This window comes from Rattus norvegicus, chromosome 12 (genome assembly GCF_036323735.1).
Source record: "Rattus norvegicus strain BN/NHsdMcwi chromosome 12, GRCr8, whole genome shotgun sequence".
Taxonomy (NCBI): domain Eukaryota; kingdom Metazoa; phylum Chordata; class Mammalia; order Rodentia; family Muridae; genus Rattus; species Rattus norvegicus.
In genome coordinates, this window is record NC_086030.1 from 36,792,325 (window position 1) to 36,818,117 (window position 25,793).

The 25,793-nt window shown below is 51.5% G+C and overlaps 1 protein-coding gene across 3 annotated transcripts in view; it reads right to left on the reverse strand.

The window, feature by feature from the left end:
- The window catches only part of Aacs (acetoacetyl-CoA synthetase), a 43,365-nt gene extending 17,854 nt beyond the window's left edge, over positions 1–25,511 (reverse strand). Inside the window, exons 1-5 of one of the 3 annotated variants that reach the window (NM_023104.2) lie at positions 25,210–25,450; positions 17,155–17,258; positions 15,307–15,427; positions 10,510–10,623; positions 6,346–6,443 (exon numbers count right to left, since the gene is read on the reverse strand). In NM_023104.2, the coding sequence (NP_075592.1) occupies positions 6,346–6,443; positions 10,510–10,623; positions 15,307–15,427; positions 17,155–17,258; positions 25,210–25,342 (570 nt within the window). In that variant the 5' untranslated portion in view covers positions 25,343–25,450. Of the gene's footprint in view, positions 1–6,345; positions 6,444–10,509; positions 10,624–14,464; positions 14,710–15,306; positions 15,428–17,154; positions 17,259–25,209 lie in introns of those variants that run through there. The other 2 variants (XM_063271646.1, XM_039089741.2) reach the window with 2 other exon arrangements.
- Between the last annotated feature and the right edge of the window lie 282 nt (positions 25,512–25,793).

Sequence of the window (25,793 nt, forward strand, 5' to 3'; positions counted from 1 at the left end):
CACCCTAACACCTGATCACCTCAGAGTTAAAGGTTCTGAAACTCCGTTCACCTCAATACTTTTATTTTCCCTATCCACACAAGCACAGAGGGCCCAATTCCACCTCCCGTGTGCTGGGCACTGCCAGGGAACCCACGAGGGTCCCCACACTCCAAAAATATGGACAAAATCAGAAAGCCACAGGGAAACAACGGTTCCATTGCTTCTGGTTCCAACTCTAAAGGAGGATGTGAAGTGGAGACAGCTCGGCGAAGGAAGGTACCAGGCCCTTGCTGCTCACCCTGTCAGCCCAGCACCCAGAGGCTAAGCAGAGGATTGTGAATTCAAGAGTTCAAGCTCAGGCTAGGCTCACAGTGAGACCCTGTCTTGAAAACAAACAAACTGGCTGTGGGGATGGCTCAGAGAGAGGGTGGAGGTACTGGTGGACTTCAGTCCCTGAAGCCATGTAAAAGTGGAAGGACAGAAGTGACTCTACAAAATTGTCCTCTGACCGCCACATATGTGCTGTGTCAGACTCCGCACAGACACACATGCACACACACATAATTATATTATTAGTGCACAGACACAACACACACACATAATTAGTATTATTAGCAGTCTAGTAGTAGAAGAGGAAGAAGAGGAAAAGGAGGAAGATGACAACAGGGAGAAAAGAGAGTTCAGGTACGGTGGTGCACTTGAATCCCTGCACTGACCCTGAGGCAGAGGCAGGAGGATCTGTGTGAGTTTGAGGCCAGCCTGGTCTACAGAGTGAGTTTCAGAATAGCTAAAGCTACAGAGAAACCCCGTCACGAAAGATAAAAACAAAAGCAAAGCAAGGCAATCAATCAATCAATCAATCAATAAATAAATAAATAAATAAATAAATAAATATTAAAACTAAAACCGAAAGGAAAGAACTGGACAGGTAGACTTCACTGGTAAAACTTATTTTTTTCACAGTAAAATAAAATCCTTGCCAAATCTGACTGAGGAGAAACACCTGGCTCTCACTCACACAGCCCCTCGTTGAGTAGCCATCACCTCAGATTGTCTCTGTGAGGGACATCGCCACCTGCCCACCAGTGAACCCAAGTATGCAGCACCGGGAGAGCTAACCTTTTCTGTGAGGCGCTGTCAGCCCTGGGAGTTCACAGAACCCCTCTGTGGTGTTCTGGTCAGAGCAGAGGGAAAGGGAGACTCCCTTTAGAGTAATGAAGACCCAGCCTTCCTGTCCCATTCTCCCTCCCCCTGCAATGAAAGTCCCCTTTGGGGCTGAAGAGATGGCTCAGTGGTTAAGAACACTGATTGCTCTTCCTGAGGTCCTGAGTTCAAACCCCAGCAACCACATGGTGGCTCACAACCATCTGTAATGGGATCCGATGCCCTCTTCTGGTGTGTCTGAAGACAGCTATAGTGTACTCATATACATTTTTTAAAATTTTTAAAAATAAAGTCCCCTTTGTACCCAAGGCTCCCCCAGGACAGAGCTCCAGCGATGAGAGCGTTCTCCATCCTCTATCCTTGTAAACATGATTCCCCTCCAACTCCTGCCTTTTGAGCGCCCAGGACCTGTGTGCAATAACAATGGTACCCTGCCCCTGTCTCCCTCCAGCCTTATCCACCCCATCAACAACACATGCCCCGACACCACAGGACTTCTGAACACCTGCAGCACAGACACCGGGGCCTGTCCTAGTCTTTGCTATAAGAAGCGTCCGACCACACAAGCCCATGAACTCTGTGCCTGCTCCATATCTGGCCCTTGAACAGGGATGGAGGGAAGGCGAGAAGAAAACAATTGTCTGTAAAAATATAGAACAGTATTGGAAGCGCTCAACCTGCAGGCATGTTCACACCTCTAAGGGCTAAAGCGGCTGTCTTCAGACACACCAGAAGAGGGCATCGGATCCCATTACAGATGGTTGCGAGCCACCACGTGGTTGTGGGGAATTGAACTCAGGCCCTCCAAGTTCAATTGTCTAAGGCGCCACCCTCCTTTGACTCTCGTGACATCAGGCTTGAAGAATACTACTGAGAGGAAGGACTGAGTTAAGGACTTCGAACAGACAATGTCAAGAAGCCAGAGGCTCAACTGGGATTGCAGCCTGACCCTAGGGACCAGGGCTAACTGCCCATAGGCTGCTCTGTTGGAGAAACACACAGAACAGATAGCAAGATAGAGGTGAGTATTTCAATGTCCAGGCAGGACCACATCAGCACCTAGAAAGCAACCCCACAGCCATGCATGGGGCCAAGGATGGTGGTCAGATAGAAGGAAGGTCAACCCTGCTATAAAGCTCAAGGCCAGAAAGGCTGGGAAGGGGGTAACCCCAGTGCGGGGCCTCCATCTCAGAGGACCATCTCCATCCATGGGTGGCCATAAGGAAGATCCAGCAGCCAGAGGCCTAAGGCTCAGACATGACGGAGACTCCCTCGGTCTTACTGACAGTACCCAGACAGCAAAGACAACAAGCATTCCCACATCCCAGTCTGCACACCGCAGCTGACGTGTGAGGGAGAGCGCTCGGAGCTTGTGCCGAGCCGCTAGCATGCTGAGCTCCACAGAGCTATGCAAACTGCCTTGTGCTACAGTGAACATCCCACCATGGTGGGTCTGACCTGAACCAGTGCTCACCAACCAATCAGGTGCTGAAACCGGTGGCCCATGCAGAGTGACACAGATGGCCAGTCACCCAGAGTAAAGACGGTCGCTGTCCTACTTCCATTCAAGGAACATTCAAGCAGCTGGAGCGTATTATGAGAACGAGGGCAACAGGCTGCAGGCTGAGCCCCTAAGCACATGGGTCTTAGAGGGTGGCCTCCCTAAGGTCTCTAAAACCACCAGGAGCTCAGAAGAAAACAGAAAAAACCCCGAAGCAGTTGGCAAGAATGGCACTGGGTGGGTCACCTCCTGTGGGACAATGACCCACAAGCCCACATGTGTGTGCTACACAGAACACAGAGAATGACAGCCGGCAGGAGGGCATTATAGAGAGACTAAGGCAGACCAAAACAGACCCCATCATCACAGATAAATGCACCCCTGCCCTCCCTAGAACACCACAGCCAGCCAAGGACATAGCCCTGAAGGACTCCTGGTCACTGACAGTGATTCTAACTGTAAATCCACCTGCCTGAGCCCCGCCCTACTATAAAATGCCTGGCTCAAAAACAAACAAACAAACAAACAAACAAAAACCCCACCAGGGCTAGGGATGTGGCTCAGTTGATAAGATTGCTTACCTAGTGTATGCAAAGCCCTGGGTTTCATCCCCAGACCTCCATAAAACCAGGTGCAGTGTGGCACACCTGTAATCCCAGAGAGGTAGAGCTAGGAGGATCAGAAGTTCAAGGTCATCCTCAACGACACAATGAATCTGAGACTGGCTTGGGCTATGTGCTAGGATCCATGTGGATCTGGGCCTGACCCCACCAAGAGGAGAGTCTCTGTCATGACAGCAGAAGACACTAGATGAAATGGGAAAGACAGTCCCACTCCATTGCAGGTCTCAAAGAGTGAGTGCATGACTGGCACTTAGCTGGGCACAGTGGCGCAGGCCTTTAACTCCAGCACTTGGGAGGCAGAGGCAAGGAGTGTAAGTTAGAGGCCAGCCTGGGCTACAGTGAATCCAGGACAGCCAGGGCTACACAGAGAAATGGTGGCAACATCTGTCTCAGCATTTTTATACATAAATATATATCTCAGAAATTATATATAATATATATAATTTGATATATAATATATTCTGTGTGATTATTTAATATATTTCCTATACATAGAAAGAGAGCAAAAAATCAAAGGGGTTGTGGAAAGCCAAAGACGAGGCGCTCTCTCTCTTCAGGAAAGGCAGAACTCAGAGCATGAGCCCCTGGCCGGGCCTCTGACCAGTTCCAGGTCTCTCTCTGTTCCCATTCCAGAACCTCCTTCCGGCTGGTTTTCGCCCTGAACAAGAGTGGTCAGTGTTAGCTAAGCAGTCTTAGCTTCAGTGACTTTGGATCTATCCCAGGACACATCCCCAGAAAACAGGTGTGGAGCAAACAGTGGGCCTGCCAGAGGATGGAGGAAACAGTGGGCCTGCCAGAGGATAGAGGAAACAGTGGGCCTGCCAGAGGATGGAGGAAACAGTGGGCCTGCCAGAGGAGGGAGGAAACAGTGGGCCTGCCAGAGGAGGGAGGAAACAGTGGGCCTGCCAGAGGATGGAGGAAACAGTGGGCCTGCCAGAGGATGGAGGAAACAGTGGGCCTGCCAGAGGATGGAGGATGGAGGAAACAGTGGGCCTGCCAGAGGATCGAGGAAACAGTGGGCCTGCCAGAGGATGGAGGAAACAGTGGGCACGCCAGAGGACAAAGGACCAGAGTCAGCAGGCAAAAGACTAGCTTCCTGTATAAGACAAGGGAGAGGACCAACAAAAGGAGACCCTCCCTTGAGGCTGACACGGAGTGGCTAAGCACAGCATCCTCCTCTGGTCAGACCTGAGGTACAGCGGAGGCCCAGCAGAATGGAGGAGACAGTGGCGCCCTACTGCCCTCTAGTGTCTATAACAGCAAACAAGCATCATACACCCAGCAAGCAGCCTGCAAGGGGGCACTCCAGACTGCAGGACAAAAAGCCAGGAAGCCACTAACTGGAAACCAATCCTCTGGAGTCACAGCTGGTAACTTCCGCCCAGAAAAGAGAAGTCCAGCCCACTGAAGGGTGCTCCACCACCCCGTTCCCACCATCTGATGGCTAATTCTAGAGCTCTACCTCAGGTCCACAGTCCCACAGGCCACCCCAGCACTGATGACAACTCTCTCTCCTGGTGAGCAAGAGCCAATACTTACTAAGCCCACAGTCAAGAGAATCCCAGCCACACAGTCTCCTGCATCGTCCTCTCAGTACCCAGAGAGGTGCATTGTGGATCCCCATTGCAGGCTCTGGACCTCAGGTGCGCAGTCGCATACTAAAGGCCTTTCTGTCTCCTTATTCTAGCCGCTTCCTGAGAGACCCAAGCAGAACAGCAGCTAGGGCCACCTTGCTAGAACCTCCCATGGGGACTCTACGGGCCCCAACGAGCTCATACAACCCCACAGACAATCCTAGGGCTGGGGGCTACCTGTGGAGTTTCGATCTAAGTCGAGCCTTGTTGATCCCAGTCTGGGAGTTAGGTATGGGAAAGAGCACAGGAAGTGCCAATAGGCAGAGAAAAGGCACCGGAAGTGGAAAAGGACACACAGGCATCACCTCAGCCCACTGGGCTATGGACCTAAGTGAGGGGTCCTGAGCAACGCCCACTCTCCTCTATGGGAAGATGAGTTCATACCTCAAAAGCCTTTGCCAAGACAACACACTTTAAAGCAGACGTGAGTTCACACATTCACCCCTGCAGAGTGAGCCAGGGTGCACCACTCACACTCAGCCCATGTTCTACCAGCCCAGTACCCAGACCAATCCTCAGCTGCTGGCCACACCAACTGACCCAACCTGGGTCAGAAGCATTTGACCCCAGGAGAGCGACTGGCAGAGACACCACGTGAAACAGTTGGCATGGACACCACGTGAAACAACTGGCAGGGACACCACATGTCCTCCTAAAATCAACATTCTCCTGGCACTTGTGAGTCTATGATGTCCACAGCCCCACTGATCCAACAATTATGGTCAAAGCAGGCCTTCCTCAGTGGCTATAGCAAACTCCAGCAAGCAGGGCCACTCTAGAAACACCCTGAGTACCAGGGTTCCTCAGAGAGCCCAACCCAAGATCAGAGCAGACATTCAGGAACCTCACAGAGTCCCAAAGCCTTCATAACACCAGACCAACACTGATCGCTACACAAGCCACCCAATAACCACACACACACACACAAACACACACACACACACACACACACACACACACACAATCGATAAACGACACACTTCACCCGATAACTGAGAAGCAAGAACCAGTGGGCAGGACTTTAAAGAAGGAAACAAGAACCAGTCTGCTGTACACTTGAAAACAAGGTCCAAGACAGGTGAGGTGGCTTATGCCTGAAATCCTAGAACTAAGGCAGGGGGATTGCCTCAAGCTCAAAGGCAATCTGAGCTTCCAAGTATGACTTTGTCTTTAAAAAGAAAAAAATTAAGTTAAATTAATCCAAACCAGATCCCTGTTCAGTATAAGTGTGTGTGAGGCCATGTCATCCATTGTTCAATCCCCAGCACCAAGGACAAGATCTGACTCCTGGCCGCCCTCCCCTCCCTCCCTCTTATGGCCACCCAGAGAGACACTGGCAGTTCCACTCAGACGGACAGAGGCTCCAAGAGGTTGGAGAGCCCCGCCCCACCAAGGACACTCTCTGAACGGGTGGCACCCCTCCAACAGGACCCCAACTCACATTCACACCAAAGTCTGGTGAGGTAGAACTCCAAATGGCTCCAATACTGGCAGCAGCCAGCATGGCCTCCACGGCATGGGCACTGTTGGGGAGATAACCTGTGGGAGAGAGGGGAGAAAGCCTTGCGTTTAGAGAATCAAAGCCACAGACTTCCAAAAGTTTCCCCAGGAGGCCTAAAGTATCTGAGAAGCCAAAATGCCAGCCGATGCTCTCACTCTACCTCACTGATCCATTTTCTACCCTTGAAGCAGAAGGACCCCTATGGCCTCAACAGACAACACTACCCTTCCCAGTTCTTCTCCCTCACGCTGCTGACGCAAGTGTTCTCCTGCCCCAGGGCCTTTGCACAAGCTGTTGTACTTCAGCACAGCAATGCACACACCAGTTTTCCACACTCAGCACGCACCTGTTTTCCAGCTTTTAAATCACACAGCCCTTCCTCAGGGAGGCCTTCTGTAAGCTAAGACGTAAGAACCACAATGGGGCTTCCCGCCTGACCTTGTATGTACCAGGTATTTAACCTGGGGTTCTCAGGTGAGGGCAAGGGCTCTACCTGTCTCCATCTTTGCTTTGCTGAATGCCTCTCAGACTGCCCTATACACCCAAAGACAGTGGTTCTCAACCTCCCCAATGCTGCGACCCTTTTATACAGTTCCTCATACCGTGGTGACCCCACCTATAAAGTTACTTTCATTGTTATGGCATAACTGTAATTTTGCTATTGTTATGAATCGTAATGTAAATATCTGTGTCTTCTAATGGTCTTAGGGACCTCTGTGAAAGGGTGGTTGACGGGGCTGGGGATTTAGCTCAGTGGTAGAGCGCTTACCTAGGAAGCGCAAGGCCCTGGGTTCGGTCCCCAGCTCCGAAAAAAAGAACCAAAAAAAAAAAAAAAAGAAAGGGTGGTTGACATCCAAACAGGCTAAAACCCACAGGTTGAGAAGCACTGCCCTGAGAAATGTGCTGGCTGGCATATGGGTGAGCAGAACAATAGAGGACAGGCAAATACACACACACAGGGAGAGCTATGTGTAACCCTTTGGGGCAGAATGAGTCAGGGCCCTATCACCAGGGAGGCTGGCTCAGAACAGGGAGGCAGAGAACATTTGTTGATGGTTAGAGGGTTCACCATCCACAAAACAGACAGTGCCAGGGCTCTGGGGAAAGGGGATGTGGATAAGCACCCACCTGGGGACCTGAACAACCTTCTCTAGAGAGACAACAGCAGTCTGGACTCGATGTTTGAAAGCTCATATCGGGGTTGGGGATTTAGCTCAGTGGTAGAGCGCTTGCCTAGGAAGCGCAAGGCCCTGGGTTCGGTCCCCAGCTCCAAAAAAAAGAACCAAAAAAAAAAAAGAAAGCTCATATGTGTCCCCTGATAGTCCACAGATACTCGGAGGGCAGCGCTCGGGCACTGTTCCCCTCAACCCCACGAGAGCACTCTGTTGCCTGGCAGGTGGCAAGGCCCACGCTAGAACTGCTCACTTGCAAACTGAAGAGCCTCTTCACTGTGGTTACCCGAGGGAGGCCAGACTCACTGCCCAGAGGAATGTGCACTCTAGCAGGCTCCCGGCAAGCAGCCCGCCCTCCTCCTAAGCCATCAGACCTACCTAGGGGACCATATTGCAAACAAAAGAAAACAGCTGTCAACTGTTTAGTGCAGCTCCTCACCATCTGATACTTAGTGACTCTTCCTGTGGAGCTGCAGTCAGGGCAGAGGGAAGCCGACTGACCAGGAGCCTCAGAAGGGCAGGCCAAGAGCCAGCCAGACTAAAGAGCCCTGACTTCTGGAGAAAATCATCCTGTGTCATGAGTGTGTCATCGTCACCCCACCCACCTCAGGAGAGCCCAGTCCCAGAAAGGGTTTCAAATGTCTCCAGGCAACCCTGGCTCTGTTTCCCTTCTCTCAGAAACACCTGCTGCTGCCCACTGATTTGAAAGAATGCAAATGAGGGGCTGGCTTGAGGCTCGGTGGTGAAGCCTTGCCAGGCATCGGCCCTGACTTCTGATCCAGCACCAGAAAACAAACTGGAGGGATGAAAAACAAAAATCAGAAGAGGTTTCGGCCTTGCTTAGCCAGATTTTAAAAAGTGTCAGCTAAAGGGGCTGGAGAGATGGCTCAGCAGTTAGAGCACTGACTGCTCTTCCAGAGGTCCTGAGTTCGATTCCCAGCAACCACACAGTGGCTTGCAACCATCTGTAATGAGATCTGATGCCCTCTTCTGGTGTGTCTGAGAGCACTCAGATACATAAAATACCCAGATAATCTTTTTCATTTATTTTTCACTTGTTTACTTTACATTCCAAGCAATCCTTTTTAAAAATTAAAAAACAAAAAACAAACAAAACAAACCAGCTTATATAGAACCAAGAAGGGCACAAGAAAAGTGAATTTTCAACCTTTAAAGCCCATGCTGGCTACACACAGTGATACATGCAGGAGGACCAAAGTTCCAGGCCAGCCTGGGTCGCATAACAAGAGCCCGTCTAAAAATACAAACAAACAAAACCCTGAACAGACTGAATGCTGGCCCAGCCTCACGCGTATTCACCTAACAGCCATTTATTAGACGCCAGCTGTGTGCTTGGCCTTCCACAGCAGGGATCGGGCCCAGAACGGAAACGGGGCCTATCTTCAGGGACAGACGCACGCAGAGTCTGTCCCTGGGGGCTGCAGAGCAGACAAACAACATAAAGATGACATCAGAGGCCATAGCTCACAAAGCAAAGCCAAGCTGATACTGCAGATAGGGCCAAGCCTTGCCTGGGTGGCCTGAGTGAGCAGCATCTACTCACCCTGATGCCGGGTAAAGCAGGCACACACAGAACACGGGCGATAGTGTGAGGCCTGCCAACCAGCACAGGCTGTGATCACTCCATGACCTGCCCACAGCCTAAGAAGGAGCTGCAGGGCTCCGGGACCAGCCCTGGACCTGGTCCCTGCTCTGTGGCTGCAGACCAACCCTCTGCGAACACAAGCTGGCGCCTGCTGGCAGGCAGTGCCCTCAGGAGAGGCATACTCTGCCAGAAACAGCACATAACGACCCAGAGCTGGCCCTGGCCTATGGCCTTGTCCAACTGAGGGTCAGGAATTGAGCCCCATGCTGCCTTGGAAGAACAGTTTGCCCGAGGCACACCCTTCTGGCACTAACTCAAGTTACTGGGTGAAGAAAGGACAGATCCCCATAGGCCTTCCTGCTGCTTGGAACTCAAGGCCAAAGGAGGCCTGGAAAGGTGGCTGAGCTCTCAGCAGGAAGTGTGATGCCACCTGAGGGGAAAATCGGGTGCAGGGACATTCAGGAGGGACCTCCAGGCCTAGAGGCCAGCAGATTCCAGGGTACCTCCTGAACAGCAGTCCCCAACAAGCTCCTGGACCCAAGTCCAGAGGCTCCCCTCTGCCCACTCCCACTGCCTGAGGGTTCTGCACATCTCTTTCCTTGCCTTGTGTCAAAAAGGGGGGCAATGAGGAGTAAGGTTTAGAGCAGTTCGGGGTGGGGGCAGGTAGAAGAGGAGAAAGCCATGACAGATCAGGGCTGGGCATCTGTCCCAGTGCCCTTGTGCCTACAGACACCTGGTTCCCAGCAGCCGCAGGGCCTTTGCACAGGCTATGGCTACTGTCTGGCTCCATTTCCTCCTTCATGCTGCCCCATGGCAACAGAGCTAACTTCTACCTACATGCATCTCCGTTAATCCACGGACTGCACAGACCACTCCTGGACATTCTTGCCCCTTTCCATCCATGAAACACAACCTCCGTCCATTCCGGAACAATGAGTGGAGATTCTTGGTTTATCCTTTTTTATCTTTTTTTTTTTTTAGTTGCTATTAGTTTTGTTCTGAGACACGATCTCCCTGTGAAACTGGTCTGACAATCTCCCACCTCAGCCTCCCAGATTCTAGAAGGATGGGTGTACCAGTACACCAAAGACTCTTCATGCGATTCACCCTGTGTCAGCCCTGACCCATGTACACAGTCATACGATGGTATGTTCTACACACAGCTAAACTTTTCCCGAATTTCAAGTCTCTCCACCTTTTGTTGTTGGTTTGCTTTGCTTTGGTTTGAGTCTGGGTTCTAAGGACTGAACCATCAGAGCACTGAAAGGTATTTACCAAAGAAGGGGAGGGGAGGGGAGAGGAGGGAGGGGAGGAGAGAGCCCTTACCGACCACACGGTCCCCTTTCTTCACGCCCATCTTCCTCATGGCGGCTGCAAACAGAGCCACCTGCTGCCGAAGCTCTTCGAAAGTCACCTTCGCAATCTCCTCTCTGCCTTCCCCTGAGGAGAGAACAAGGACCACTCAAGCATAGATCAGGATGAGGATCAACTGGTGCCCAGGACAAAGGGACCTGGACATGGGAGAAGTGCCCAGGAGAAGGGAACCTAGACATGGCCTGGGGTGGGGCTACTCCACAGGAGAACCAGGCAGGGTGGAAGCCAGGCTCCGACCCCAGGCAGGATGCCCCAGGAGGAACTGCTGATGAAAATAGCAGACTGGTGTGATGATGGGAGAACCCCACAGCCCTGGAGGTTACGTTGTATGAATGGAGAGTGCGATATGGAAGCCTGGAAACTAATATGGAGACAGCATGTGAACAGCAGTCGCCTGAAGTGCTTCCCGGGCCTGCCACATGCCTGTCACCACCGAGTTATTCTTTGGTCACAAGCCCCTCATGGTCACCTCCATTTCCAGATACCTGAGTAAGGAAAGAGGTTTCTATGGCCAGCCCAGCCCAGCAGCCCAGCCACCCCCCAGGCCCCCTTGAGATGAGCCTTGAGCTTGCCCTCCGTGTGGCACACCTCGGGCTCTCTCTGTTCAGTTTTCAGCAGCAGTCGCTAACTCCTTCTCAGTGCTAAGGAGCTGTCTACCCTGGGCCAGGCTTTGATGATTACCTCTTGACTGACTAGCTAATGCCAAAATTAAACGGTGCAAAATAAAAAAAAAAAAAATTAAAGGAGCAGAGTGTGGTGGCCCAAGCCTTGAATCCCAGCACTCAGGAAGCAAACGCAAGCCAACCTGTAAGTATGAAGCCAGCCTGGTCTACATAGGGAGTTCTAGGCTAGCCGGGGCTTCATAGTGAGGCCTTGTTAAGTGTCCCCCCATCAAAAAAAATTAAGTGACCACTGTTGCAGGCAGAGGCCTCGCTATGAGGGTCTCTCTAAGGCCCACAAGAGTCCTTACCCAAGAAATTATGTCAAAACATCAATGCCAATTTTTACCTTTTCATTAGAAAGAACTAAAAATGGCAGCATAGGTGCCTCACACAGCCCCTCTCAGCTCCACAGGCCTGGTCCAAAGTGACCAATGGGTCACTGTGGGGGCCACAGAGTGACCGCTGAGCCTTGGTCACAAAAGACATCACAGCAGCTGGGCCTGGTGCCTCAAGACTGTCATCCCAGCTCCTCAGAAGACTGAGGCTGGAGAATTACATGCTCCAGTCCAGCTGTGGCCATTTAGTGACTGACACTGTCTCTAGGTCAGTGCTTCTCAGCTTTCCTAATGCTGCAGCCCCTTAATATAGTTCCTCGTGTTGTGGCGACCCCCTAACAATAAAATTATTTTCATTGCCACTTCATAACTGTGATTTGCTGTTATGAATCATAATGTAAACATCTGGTATGCCACTCCTATGAAAGGGTTGTTTGATCTCCAGATGGGAGCCGCTGCTCTAATCAGAAGTAAAATCGACTGTCAGATAGAGCTCAGAGAGAACAGCACATGATTATCTCAGCACAAAAACAAGACCCTGCACCTCCCCCGTGGTCCACTGAGGGGAGCCAGCAGCCTGCTGTGAAAACTCATGCAAGCCAAGGGAGAGGCCTTTGCAGGTAGCCTTTGGGTTAGGCAGCCTCTGTCGGCCATCCAGCTAACCCAAAAGGACTGAGGTGGAAAATTTGTCCAAGGTGGACTGTCAGGTGATCTGTCACAGCAACTCGACTATGCTGTGGAGGAACAGGACTTCTCCTGGAAGAAACAATGCCTCGGGAAGGCACTAGCCCTTCCACCACCATCTCTGAGGCAAGGTGCTTTCCACAAGTGAGTGAGCCTCCTCATCCTGAGGCCCACAACTGGTGTCCCCCATGTTCGAGGGACGAACATAAGCCCACCAGTCTCTCTTTGACCATGCTGGGCTGGTCCTGCAGCCACACCTATGTTTATCAGGCCTGGCCATTTCTATCAGGCCACTGCACTCAGAGACAAAGTGCGCTGTGCAGACACCTGTGCTAACAAAGCCTGGCGGGGCTGAGGGGCTGGCTGCTCACTGGAGCACGAAGGCTAAAGTACCTGTGGCTTTAAAGAAGCAAACCTGAGTGCTGCAGTGGATGCCTGGGTGAGCAGGGCACAGCCAGCCAACATCTGTCAGGGGCAGGTGGCAGGGAGGGGGAAGGGCAGATGACACCATTTAGAAAAAAACAGAGAAAATGTAGGCCAGCCTTGGGACTTGGGGAGGCCAAGTGCGAGCCAGGGAGGAGTGCAGGCTCAGTTTGATGTGTTTGCTTCTAGGCACCTGAATGGCTGTCTGACAGAGGTTTGTAGGCTATCAGGGAGCCCCAGCTTTAGGGCATCCGCCACTCTAAAGCTGTGAGGAAGGAAGCTGGCTCACCAAAGCTCCAACCTTAAAGGGAAGGCCCCAGGGAGACTGAGACTACAGCCTCCTCTGCCCACTCAGAGCAAAGCTTCCACAAATGACAGCTCAGGTGATCTGCATTCCTCTCAGAGAGGGGATAGGGTGACAAGAATTGGGGATCATCTTTGGCTCAGTACCCACCTGGATGCCCTCACCACCAGCACTGAGAAGCAGTTCCTCAGTTTCCCCGAGCATCAGGAATGCCACTGTGGCTTGGGATTTAAGACTAGAGACTGTTCCCATTTTTCGGGGGGAGAAAGCAAGAGCTTACGGAGTACTGAGTGAAGCACTTAAGTTTATATGGGTCTGGAGAGGAAGGTAAGTTGGTGTCAGGCTAGAACCCTGGGCATAGAACACTATGGCCTTCCCCAATGGCCTTCCCAAGACCCAGATGGACACACACATACTTAGGCACCAGGAAATAGGACCTTGTCAGTGTTCAGGAAGATAACACGAACAGATGCAATGAGATAGACCTTGAAAAGCTGAGGCTAGCCCAGAGTGGTGGTGCATGTGTTTAATCCCTGCACTTGGGAGGCAGAGGCAGGTAGATCTCTGTAAGTTCAAGGCCAGCCTGGTCTAAGTCTAGGATAGCCTGGGCTACATTAAGAAACCCTGTAGAGAGGAACTACCTCACCCCACCAAAAAAAAGAAAGAAAGAAAAGCTGGTGCTGGGTGCCAAGGCCATGCAGCATGACTCCAGGGACAGGTGACAAGGAGTAGGTGAGTTCTCAGAAAGAAAAAGCAGACACTCTGCACCAGGCAGCTCTGACCAAAGCCGGTCCCCCTCAGCCCCTCAGCCCACCAGTTCCTTCCTATTGGACTATCTTATTTGTTCTTCCTAGCACTAAGGCCTCTCCCTTCCCTCTCCTCCCCTAGAATATCTGCCTCATGAGAGCAGGGAGTTTGTACCACGAAAGGCTGCAGTCCCAGCATCTGCCTGGGTCTGAGGAGCAGGTGCATGAGGGGTTAACAGAGACACCAATGCTCCTAAGGGCAGGAGAGAGGCTGGCAGGCACCTGAGCCAAGGCCTCAGACTGAACTGCACCACAGGGGAGGAACCCAGGGGAGGAAGAAGTAAAGGGTGATCAACACCCAAACCCGACATGAGCACTGTGCTGAATGTGTGGGTCAGAAATGACTGTAGGCTCTGAGACCTCAGGTCTGTTCCCCCCTGAGGTGCTCAGTGAGAAGCTACCGTGAGAAACAGACAGCCACCATGTTGAGAGCTGCACTGATTTCCAACCTAGAACCTTGACAGAGAAGCCCACCTAATTCCTGTGCCAATGAGCTGTTCTCTCCTCTCTCTCTCTCTCTCTCTCTCTCTCTCTCTCTCTCTCTCTCTCATACACACACACACACACACACACACACACACACACACACACACACACGAATGCCCAGCTCAACCCAACAACAATCCTGAAGTAGATGTTATCATGGGTCCCACTTGGCAGTGCAGAAACAGCCAGAGAGGCTGAGTAACTTACCTAAAGTCACACAGCAACAGCATGAGGCTGGGCCTTGAACTAAAATCCTCCCTCGATCTCATTCATTCTTATGCCAAGCCCAAGGATCTGACCCTTCCCCTGGCAACACTTCTGACTAAGTAAAACAAAAATTGATAAATAGTAGAGAAAACTGGCCGCTGCCAGAGCGAGACAGTGACAGCAAAGAGTACAGCACACCGGGTTCTTTTCAGAAGCCATTAGGGCCAAACACCCGACTATGCTGCCACTGTCTGAAAAACTGAACCTTCACTTACAAAAGCCAATGGCTCCAGGAAGCTCCACCCACCCCCTACTGGGTGATCAAACTGCCTGACTAAAGAGCGAAAGTGTTATTACTCAAGGGGAGCCTGCAGCCACTTGAAACATCCATCTCCACAAACTACCTCAGACTAGCATGGACCCAAGTGGTCCTCTTGTCTCTCACGAGCACATGTGCGCCTGTGCACTCCTGAACATGGACGAACATACACTGCACACACAAGAATGTTGGGAACAGACAGGACAGCAGTGATGCGCACCTTGAGTCCCAGCCCTCTGGTAGCAGAGGCAGGAGGATCTCTGTGAATTCGAGGCCAACCTGGTCTATAGAGTGAGTTCCAGGACAGCCAGGGCTTCACAAAGAAACCTTGTCTTGTGGGGGAGTGGGGGGTGTCAGGGGAGATGACAGAATCAACAAGAGTCTCTGGCCAGCCCTCTCTGTCTCCCAGCAGAGGTGTCTGTTATGCCGGAAAGATGCTGACACTGCTGAAACCCTCCTAGAAGCCCCTCCACATCCACAGGGCCATACACGGTCACCACCCCAGGACACTCGTGGGACTCACGGGCCACGTAAAGGGCGACTCTGTCGTTCTCCTTGTGCCGCAGAAGGTTCTCTGCATAGTTGAGGCGGCTGCCTCTGAACCACTCAGGGACATCTGCAATTCCTTTGGATGTGTCCACAACCTGCAGAGGACAGCAGAAGGGAGCCAGAGGCTCAGCACAGAGCCTTGTGACATCACCCATATACCAACCTGAGGAGATAGCACAGCCCCGCACCCGGGGAAGCCGTCCCGGAAGTTCTTACAACAGAGATTACCAAGAACCTAACAAGACAGCTGCTAAAGAGGAAGTGGAGGAAACGCCCAGGCCAGAAGTGGAGTTCAGGCCCGGTATCTGGGAAGTGGAGGTGAGAGGATCAGGAGTTTGAGGCCAGCCTGGGCTACATGAAATCCTGTCTGAAAAGGAGGAAGGGAGTCGGGGTAGTGGTCTTCAATCCTAGCACTCAGGAGACAGAGGCAGGTAGATCTCTTTGAGTTTAAGGCCAGCCTGGTCTACAGACTGAGTTCTGGACCGGCCAGGGCTACACAGAAAACTCTGTCTCGGGCGGGCACGGGTGGGCACGGGTGAGCATACATTGTCTAAAACTGAAACTGGGCTGTAGTTCAGCACCCCAAAGACCTGCCACCCCCCATTCGTCCCCAGCACAGAATAAATGAAGAACAGAAAACCTGTCGGAGAGCCTTGTCACACAGACATGCTGAAAACAGGAGGCAAGCCTGGGGCCCCGCCCCACCTCAACCCACAATTCTGTGGGAAAATGACTCTGCCTTTCCTGTGGTGCTGAGACCTTAGTCTCTGTCTCTGAGAGCTGGCAGCAAAATGTGCTTCAGACAGGGGGCTCTTCCTGGGTATCATTTTATTGACCAGGAGCTGAGAGCTCTCTGAAAAGTCTGCTTATACCTCCGACTGCACACTTTAAAGCCATGCCCACACTACATCATCTCCCGCCAGTGTAATGTGAGGAGGAAGGTGTCTGGGGTTATCTGAGACAGGGACTTCCTACAGCTTCGGTCTCCTGTGTGCTAATTTTTTTTTTTTTTTTTTGGTTCTTTTTTTCGGAGCTGGGGACCGAACCCAGGGCCTTGCGCTTCCTAGGCAAGCGCTCTACCACTGAGCTAAATCCCCAACCCCCTGTGTGCTAATTTTAATTTTTTCTTATTTTATACTTTGTATGGGCGTTCTGCTGGCATGAATGTCTGTGCACCATATGTGTGCAGCGCCTGTGGAAGCCAGACGAGGACATTGGATCCCCTGCAACTGGAGTTAGAGATTTCTATGAGCTGCTGAGAAGTGAACCCAGGTCCTCTGGAAGAGCAGTCAATGCTCTTAACCGCTGAGTCACCTCCTTACATTTTCAAAGTGTGCATATATGCATGTATGTGTGTAAGGGGTGTTGCATGTACCACCGCACATATGAGATCCGAGGACAATCTGCAGAAGTCCGTTCTCTTTCTTTTCTTTCTTTCTTTTTTTTTAAATATTTTGCTTTCTTTTATTTATATGAGTACACTGTCACTTTCTTCAGACACACCAGAAGAGGGCATCAGATCCCATCGCAGATGGTTGTGAGCCACCATGTGGTTGCTGGGAATTGAACTCAGGACCTCTGGAAGAGCAGTCAGTGCTCCTAACCATTGAGCCATCTCTCCAGCCCAGTCAGTTCTCTTTCTACCACATATGTGCCAAGGATCGAGCTCAGGCCATCAGGCTTAGCAGCAAGCACCTTTCCCCACTGAGCCATATTGCTGGTCCACACATGGGATTTGCAGGCATGATTCAGTATTCCTTAAGCAACGTTTCACTTGGAAACAACCATGAAAGGAGGCAAGAGTGTGGCCAGATTCACTTACCTCATCATACATGCGAGAGCAGACAATTCCACTGAACTTCCAGAACTCAGCCCAGAAGTCTGAATACGACCGGACAGACCAGTGGTATAAGTCATCGTAATTCCCTAAAAAAAAAAAAAAAAAAAAAAAAAAACAAGTAAAACAGCAACTCTTCAGCCTGGCCTCTAAGGGTGGCCCCGTGGTGGGAAGCTACAGGTCTAAGAACCTCACGTGCTACTGACTCGGTGACTCTACCCCTGGATGACTGGGAGGAGCTAAACCTCATGGGGCAAACCCTTCATTCACAGTCCCCAGGAAGCACAGTGAGATGATGAGGATGAGGATGCTGCTGCTGATGGTGATGGTGGTGATAACGCTGATGGTGATGGTGATGATGATGGTGGTGTGTGTGTGTGCACATGTGGAGGTCACAGGTCAACCTCAGGTTCGCTCCTCAGTCATCATCCATTTATTTGTCTGGTTTGTTTGGTTTTTTAAATTTGTTTATGTGTATGGGTGTTCTTGGATGGATGTCTGTGTATCACGTGTGTGCCTGGTAGCCGTGGAGGTCAGAAGAGAAAATCTGGCTCCATGGAACTGGAATGACAGATAATTGTCAGCCCCGGGGCTGGTGCTAGGAACTGAATCCAGGTTCTCTTCGAGGACAGCATGGCCTCTTAACTATAGCTCCTGCCCCAAGCTCTTTTTTTTTTTTTTTTTTTTTTTTTTTGGGACAGGGTCTCTTACTGGGACCTGGAGCTGGCTAAGTAGGTGAGCCTGGCTGGCCAGTGAGCCCCGGCTATCCGCCTGTGTCCACTCCCCAAAGCAAGGATGACAGGGACACCCAGTTTCATTTTACGTGGGGCTTAGGAGCCATCAAGTCCTTGTGCTTGCGGAATATGCATGAGAACTATCTCCTCGGTCTCCCTGATTTTATTTATAAATATAAATATAAATATATTAAATTTGGAACTAGTACACATACCACAGCACATATGTGGAGGTCAGAGGATGACGTTCAGGAACCTAATCTCTCCTTCCACTATGTTAATTCTAAGGATCAAACTCAGGCCATCTCTCCTAGCGACAGGGCCTTCCTTCCTGAGCTACCTCTCTAACTACTCTGAAAGTTCGTGTTCTCTGTCTTTGTCTCTGTCTCTGTGTGTGTGTGTGTGTGTGTGTGTGTGTGTGTGTGTGTGTGTGTGTGTGTGTGTGTCTCCTATCTCTCTGTCTCTCTTTTGGAGATAGAATCTCACTGAGTGCCTCTGGCTAACCTCAAACTCACTGTCTAGATCTCAACCTCACAGGGGATCTCACCATCGCTGACTCCCAAGTGCTGAGATAAAACACTTGCGAGTCAGAGACAAAACATATGTGCCACCACGTCAGGCTGTCTCCCGGTTTTCTCTCTCTTTTTCTTAAATATTTATTTATGATATATAAGTACACTGTAGCTGTCTTCAGACACACCAGAAGAGGGCGTCAGACCCCATTACAGACGGCTGTGAGCTACCATATGGTTGCTGGGATTTGAACTCAGGACCTCTGGAAGAACAGTCAGTGCTCTTAACCCCTAAGCCATCTCTTCAGCCTGTGTCCTAGCTTTCTTTTTTTTTTTTTTTTTTTGGAGCTGGGGACCGAACCCAGGGCCTTGAGCATGCTAGGCAAGTGCTCTACCACTGAGCTAAATCCCCAACCCTGTCCTAGCTTTCTTAACAGAATTTATGTTCACTGAAAAATGTCATATGGTCCTGGTTTGGTGGCAAGAATTCCAGCTGCCCCAGAAGCTGGGGCTGGGAGATCAGAAGTTCAAGTCCAGCCTGGGCAACTTGACTGAGACCCTGTTGCAAAATAAGAGTAAAGAGGGAACCTGGGGAACAGCTCAGGGGTAGAGGACTTGCCTAGCATCCACAAGACCTTGGGTTTCATCCTCAGGATCACAAAGGAGAAAAAAAAACATCAAATGGCACGGTCTCCTCAGTCGTGGGGCTGCACCAAGTAAGCACTACTGGAGAAGAGAAGCTTTGAAAGAAATAGAGCAGGGATAGAGTGATGGCTCAGTGGCTGAGAACACTGAGTGCTCTTCCAGAGGTCCTGAGTTCAAATCCCAGCAACCATCTTTGATGGAATCTGATACCCTTTTCTGGTATATCCAAAGACAGTTACATACAAATAGAATAAATACTTTTTAAAAAAGAAAGAGGGGTTGGGGATTTAGCTCAGTGGTAGAGCGCTTGCCTAGGAAGCGCAAGGCCCTGGGTTCGGTCCCCAGCTCCGGGGGAAAAAAAAAAAAAAAAGAACCAAAAAAAAAAAAAAGAAAGAAAGAGGGTTGGGGGGATTTAGCTCAGCGGTAGAGCGCTTGCCTTGCAAGCGCAAGGCCCTGGGTTTGGTCCCCAGCTCCGAAAAAAAGAAAAAAAAGAAAGAAAGAAAGAAAGACAGACAGACAGACAGACAGAAAGACAGAAAGACAGAAAGAGAAAAAGGAAGGAAGGAGCCTGGTTTAGCCATTCTGGGATTTTTTTTCCTGATTCACTTATCATGCAGGTCAGCACCCCCTTAGGCTCAGGAGAAGCCACATGTTCTCTTAAGCAAGGGCAGGGTATCACTGGAATCTAGAACTCACTCCCTCAGACTCCTGCCTCAGGGGATGCAGGGCTGGGGCCTGGTCTGAAACCAGCTATGCATGTCTGTATTTCTCAACAGGACAAGGGAACACTATGTGCAAGGAACCCAAGCAAACTACCTGAAACAACACCCAGCGACACACGCATGAGAACTCAACGCTTTCAGAGACGCTGGCAAGACAGACGCGTCTGGGGGCCAGAGGGAGAAAGCAGCAGGCGCTGGTGTGCTACAAGACAGCCAAAGCCATTGCCGAGATCCCCTTCTGCAGATCCTGCCCAGCTAAATTAAAAGCTGGGGGAGCTGGGGTAACAGCTCAGAGGTTAAGGCGCTTAGTGCCCAAGAGCCCACAGTTGCAGGGGAGGGGGTGGACACGGGGACAGAGGGGGCGTGGCAGAGGGAGCACGCAGGCTTCAAGGGAAGCACAAAGTCTGGAGATACAGAGCCAGTCAGCTCACAGATGGGAAAGCCATAGCAGGGCCAAATGTGAGACTTTCTGGCTCTGGGCTCCAAGAAAGGACCTGGACAGCAGCCGTAAGATCTCAACTCCCTGCAGGCCCTGGGCAGGGTGTATACAAAGTAAATCTAGCAGGAAAACCACAGGGTCCGGGGCTTGTAATGCTTGAGGCTGCACTGACTTTGCTGGGGACCTCAGACCCTCAGACAGACCACTCTGCCACCCCAGGACACGGTTTCCCCCATGGGTTACCTCGGTTGTCAAGAGGCAACAGATCCTCCCACAGCAGTGGAAGAATTCATTCGGGCTCCAGATCAGGCACCCGCGGCCCTACTTCTCTGCAGTGGTGTTCTTGTCTGAAGAGTGGGGATGTTGTGAAAACCAATAGGATGCACTGGTTAAGAGCCATGACGCGGGGGGGGGGGGGGGGGGGGGGGGGGGGCAAGGTCCTGGGTTCGGTCCTCAGCTCCGGACAAAAAAAAAAAAGAGCATGAAGGGCGGGTAGGTGGGGGGTGGGAGGGTGGGGGTGGGGGTGCCGCGCTGGAGAGATGGCTCAGTGGTTAAGAGCCCTGACTGCTCTTCCAGAGGTCCTGAGTTCAATTCCCAGCAACCACATGGTGGCTCACAACCATCTGTAAAGAGATCCGATGCCCTCTTCTGGTGTATCTGAAGACAGCTACAGTGTACTTATATATAATAAATGAATAAATCTTTAACAAAGAAAAAAAAAAAAAGCCATGATGGAGGCTGGAAGGACGACAGCTCAGCAGTTAAAACTCCATACAGCTCTGACTGAGGACCCAAGTTTGGTTCTTAGCACCCAGGTCAGACAGCTCCCAGCTGCATGTAACTCCAGTTCCAGAACTTCCGATGCTCCCCTCTGTGTAAGCGACTGCGCTCACGTGCATGACCTCACACGGCCATATGATTACACATAATTAGAAGTAAAAATACTCCAGTGGTAGTGGTAGTGGTGGTGGCGGTGGCAGCGCAGTGGCACACACCTTGGATCCCAGCACTCAGGAGGCAGGGGGAGGCGGATCTCTGAGTCCAAGGCCAGCCTGGTCTACAGACCAGGACAGCCCAGGCTACCCGCACAAAAACAAAACAAACCAAACAACCCTCCTACATTCAATTGTCTGTGTACAACCCTTGCCACTCTAAGTGACCTCAGACACTTCATATGAGCCTCAGTTTCTCCCCCTTTAGAGGAAGCTGATGGTGCCCACCCTGGACCTAGGAAGTGCCCAGAACACTTCCTGCAGAGGAAGTGCACCCAATGCCATCTGTCACTGATGTCACCCCTCCATTTGCATGAAGATCACACATGGCACCTCGGCGGCATATACTGAGCCCATCCACATATGGCCAGCCAGCAAGAGAGTTAATATGCAGTAGTGTGTGGCGCTTTAATTGAGCCAGGTGTAGTGCAGCACAAGGCTTGGGCAATTCTACTGGTGAGACAGCTTTGTGCACCTGTGGGAACCAACACCAGCCAAACAGGCCCCACAGCCCCTCTCCCTCCCTCAGGCTGAGTCACCTAGGTCCTTGTAAATGGCCAGCTCTCGATGCAAATGGTTTCCCAAGCTGCTGAGACTGGCTAGATGCTAGAAATCTTCTCTGGACATAAAGGTGGATTTAGGCTGGGCCTGTTGGCTCAGATCTATAATCCTAGCTACTTAGGAAGGAAGCTGAGGCAGGAAGTTCAAAAGAGTCAAGCCTGCCTGGTCTATGGAGCAAGTTCCAAGCCAGCCTCAACAAGTTTTGTTTTGTTTTGTTTTTGTTTTTTGTTTTTTTTTCGGAGCTGGGGACCGAACCCAGGGCCTTGTGCTTGCTAGGCAAGCACTCTACTACTGAGCTAAATCCCCAACCCCCCCCTTTTTTAAGATTTATTTATTTATTTACTCCTATTTAATGTATAGGAGTACACTGTAGCTCTCTTCAGACACACCAGATCTCATTACAGATGGTTGTGAGCCACCATGTGGTTGCTGGGAGTTGAACTCAGGACCTCTGGAAGAGCAGTCGGAGCTCTTAACCGCTGAGCCATCTCTCCAGCCCCAGCCTCAACAAGTTTTAAGACTGGGCCCGGCCAGCCACGTCTTTAGTCCTAGGGCTCAGGAGGAAAAGGCAGGAAGAACTCTAGAGTTCAGTGCTAACCTAATCTACATAGTGAGTTCCAGGATACCCTGTCTCAAAATAAAATAAAATTTTATTTATATATAATTATATATAGAGAGGGGGGGTGTTGGAGTGTGGCTCATAGTAGAGCCTTGTCTAGCATGTGGGAGACACTGGGTTCAATCCGTAGGAATTTAAGAGAACAGAAAGGCACCCAGCAACAGCATCACTGAGGGGTGTGGCCAGCCCCACAAACCTAGGGAACTGATTGATGGTCACGTGGGTATCTCAGCACCTCCGGACGTTGTGTGGAGACTTGCTCACTGTTGTATCCTATCTCCACCACATCATGGGGTGAGCCAAGAATTCTCTCAGGTACTGCAACCGGAAGTGCAGGTGACCACAGACACATTTGGTTCGATGTGTTGTAGCACTCGACCAAGAGTCGAAACCATGCGCTAGCATTTAAAACCTTAGTTTGAAATGAAATGGGTCTATGTGTGGTGCGTGACTGCAATCTCAACACTCAAGAGTTAGAGGCAGGAGGATCATGAGTTCAAGGTTAGCCCCGTGTGGTGGACCATGCCTGATTTTTAATCCCAGCACGTGAGAGGCAGAGAGGCAAGTGGCCTCTCTGGGAGATTGAGGCCAGCCTGATCTATATAGTGAGTTCAAGGTTAGCCAGGATTACAGAGTGAGACCCTGTCTCAAGGAAGAGAAAAAGGAACTGGGAGGGAGCCATTGTGAGGGGTTCTAACTCTACAGAAGAACGCTCAACAACCATGAACCAGCAAGACAGGAAAGTCCTAAAAAATGCACATGGATACAGGGAGAGAAAGGACACATGACAGAGGAAAGACAACATTTGAGGTAGACCTGAAAGGTGCCCAAACCTCAGGGCCAGGCAGGTCAGAAGGAAGGAGAATGGAGGAAGTTTCCGGGAAAGGGAGGGGCCGTGCAACCACCACCGGTGGCTGCTGCGTGAGGGGACTGCGCAGATGGCAGACAGGCTCCGGCTTTCCACATCCAGCCCCTCAGCTTTATTTTGTTGTCATTCTTTCTGAGACAAGATCTCCCTCTGTAGTCCAGGCTCTCCTTGAACTCGCAGCAATCCCTCTGCCTTAGCACCTGAGTGTGTGCCAGTACAGCTAGTGAGCTTTGAAACACAACATAGTCAACAGAGCTTCTAAAGAACTAAAGAATGGTGAAGCCAGGTCCAAGCAGGGGTCAGGTTACAGCTGCTAACTGTTGCTCTTGCTAAGGAGAAAGCCCTGGCCCACTTCAAAAGGCTACCCTCAGTGGGATGAAGTGCCAGCCTACCAAGCCCACAGGAGTTTGTAAGCCATATCGGTACCCTATCACTCCTGACGGAGACAGATGAAGTCCAGGAAGAGAGGATGGAGGACAGAAAAATGGGTGCAATGCCGACAAAGATCTAGTTAGGTTAAGGTCCTTCTCCTAACACCCACGAGCAGACCAAGTACCCAGCCTGCAAGCCCTGCAAGTGGCCAGGCAAACATCTGTCTCCAGGTGAGAGGACTGAGAGGGAAAGGGCGGAGCCACGTTAGGGAAGGAAAAAAAAAAAAAAAAGCCGGAGGAAGCTCTACTTTCGATCTCCAGGCTCTGCAGCAGCAGCGAGCAGGTGCACAAGCAACAAGGGGCGGTAGAGAAGCTGGAAGGCCAGCAACGGCAAAAGACCTGCACTTGGGGATTACCCCAGCCAGCAAGGGGGTGCACCAGGCAGAGGGGACAGAAGCAGGATAGCCAAGTGCTGCTGAGACACTGGGAAGGAGATCCAGAGGACTGGTGCTCAGGGTGGGGAAAAGATTCAGGAAGGATCCCCTGAGACAGATCCTGGGAGCAAAACAGATATGAATGCCAATGGAAACAAGGGAGTCCCTGCAGTTAAGAGCGGTAAAAGAGGTGAAACGAAGGCAACCAGCGTGAGCTGCAAACCCCAGGCAGACAGGAATAGAGAGGAGCAGAGCAGGCAAAGGGACTAAGCAAGCCCTATGGATCCGGGGTGGGGGTTGGGGGCAGGTGGACAAAGGCCTCACCTGAGAAGGCCTCTGCCCCACCCATAATCACACAGACCAGGGTGGTGGCTGGAAGCAGGATGTTTGGCGCTGGGGAGTTTAAACCTAAACAAGAACTCTACCATAACTCTGAAGGAGGGAGGAGGAATGAACTCTGACCTTTTCAGGGACCTGAAACTTCAAGTCGGTCCCGAGCAAAGACAGATGGAGGGAGCCCGTCACGTGAACCCCGTGAACTCAAAAAGAACTGTAAACACATCCGGAAGGAAGCCCCCATACGCTGGAAGTCAAGACCTCAGGAGCCTCTTCCCAAGCAGGCGAGCCCTTAGCAAAAGAGCCGAGGAACCAGAGAGCATGTTTGCCACTTCCAGAGGATGAGACTCACCTGCAGAAAGGAGGCCTCTACAGACAGTGATACCTCCCAAACAGTGAAGGATACACCATCAGAAGACCAGCACCTCCTAGAGGAGGGCCCAGAGCCAGGGAGCTCCCCCAACCCAAAAACAGGGACACGAGCCATCCATCCATCAGAAGCCCATGGCAACAAGTAGGAGGGACCTCTCTAGAAGGGACCCCAAGGCAGCGGAGTCATTCATCAAGGTAACAAGTCATTCATCCGAGCAACTAAGCAGGGAAAGGGAGGAACCTCCCTAGACAGGGTACCCCCAAATCGGGGGCTTTCCTAATCCTAAAACAGGAACGCTGGTCCGATAACCATTCATCTAACAGGTTTGTATCCCAACAGCTAGAAGAGACCTTCCTAGAGAGGTCCTCCCTGGCGGGAATAGCTTCCGGGAAGGCCCGTGACCGGGGTGCACTAGCCGCGTGCCCCGCACTCACCAAGCGCCAGGCCGCAGGCAGTACCCACGGCCGCCCGGAAGCGGTCCATCTGCGTGTCCTTCTTGCTGTCAGGCTCCCACATCACCTGGCACTCCATGATCTCCTCGCGCTCGAGCCGTGCCAGCTTGGACATGGTTGCGGAGCTGCGTGGCCGGGGCTGCCCGGGCTTTAGCTGCGGAGACAGCGGAGAGCGCAAGGCGTGGAGCGGCTCAGCGTGGCGCGGACGAACCACAGCGCGAGACTGAGCCAGCGCCGGCACGGCCTGCGGGACATCCGGCCTAGTCACACCCCCAAGCAGGCTTCGCCACGCCTCCAGAAGGCCACGCCTCTTGAGACCACGCCCTCTTCTGTAACCCTCCGCCGCGCGGAGCCGCGCCTGCAACTGGTGCGCTTGCTGCCAAAAAGAGTGCTCGCCTGCGCAGGCGCGGTAAGCATGTTCCACACCCTCACTTGTAGAACTTAACCGGGTGTTGCCCTCTTATGGCCCTCGTTCATTCATTCATTTATTCATTCATTCATTTATTCAGAATTAAGTTGCTTCCCCTACAGTCACTGCGGAGGTGTCTTAGGCAGAAAACGCATGC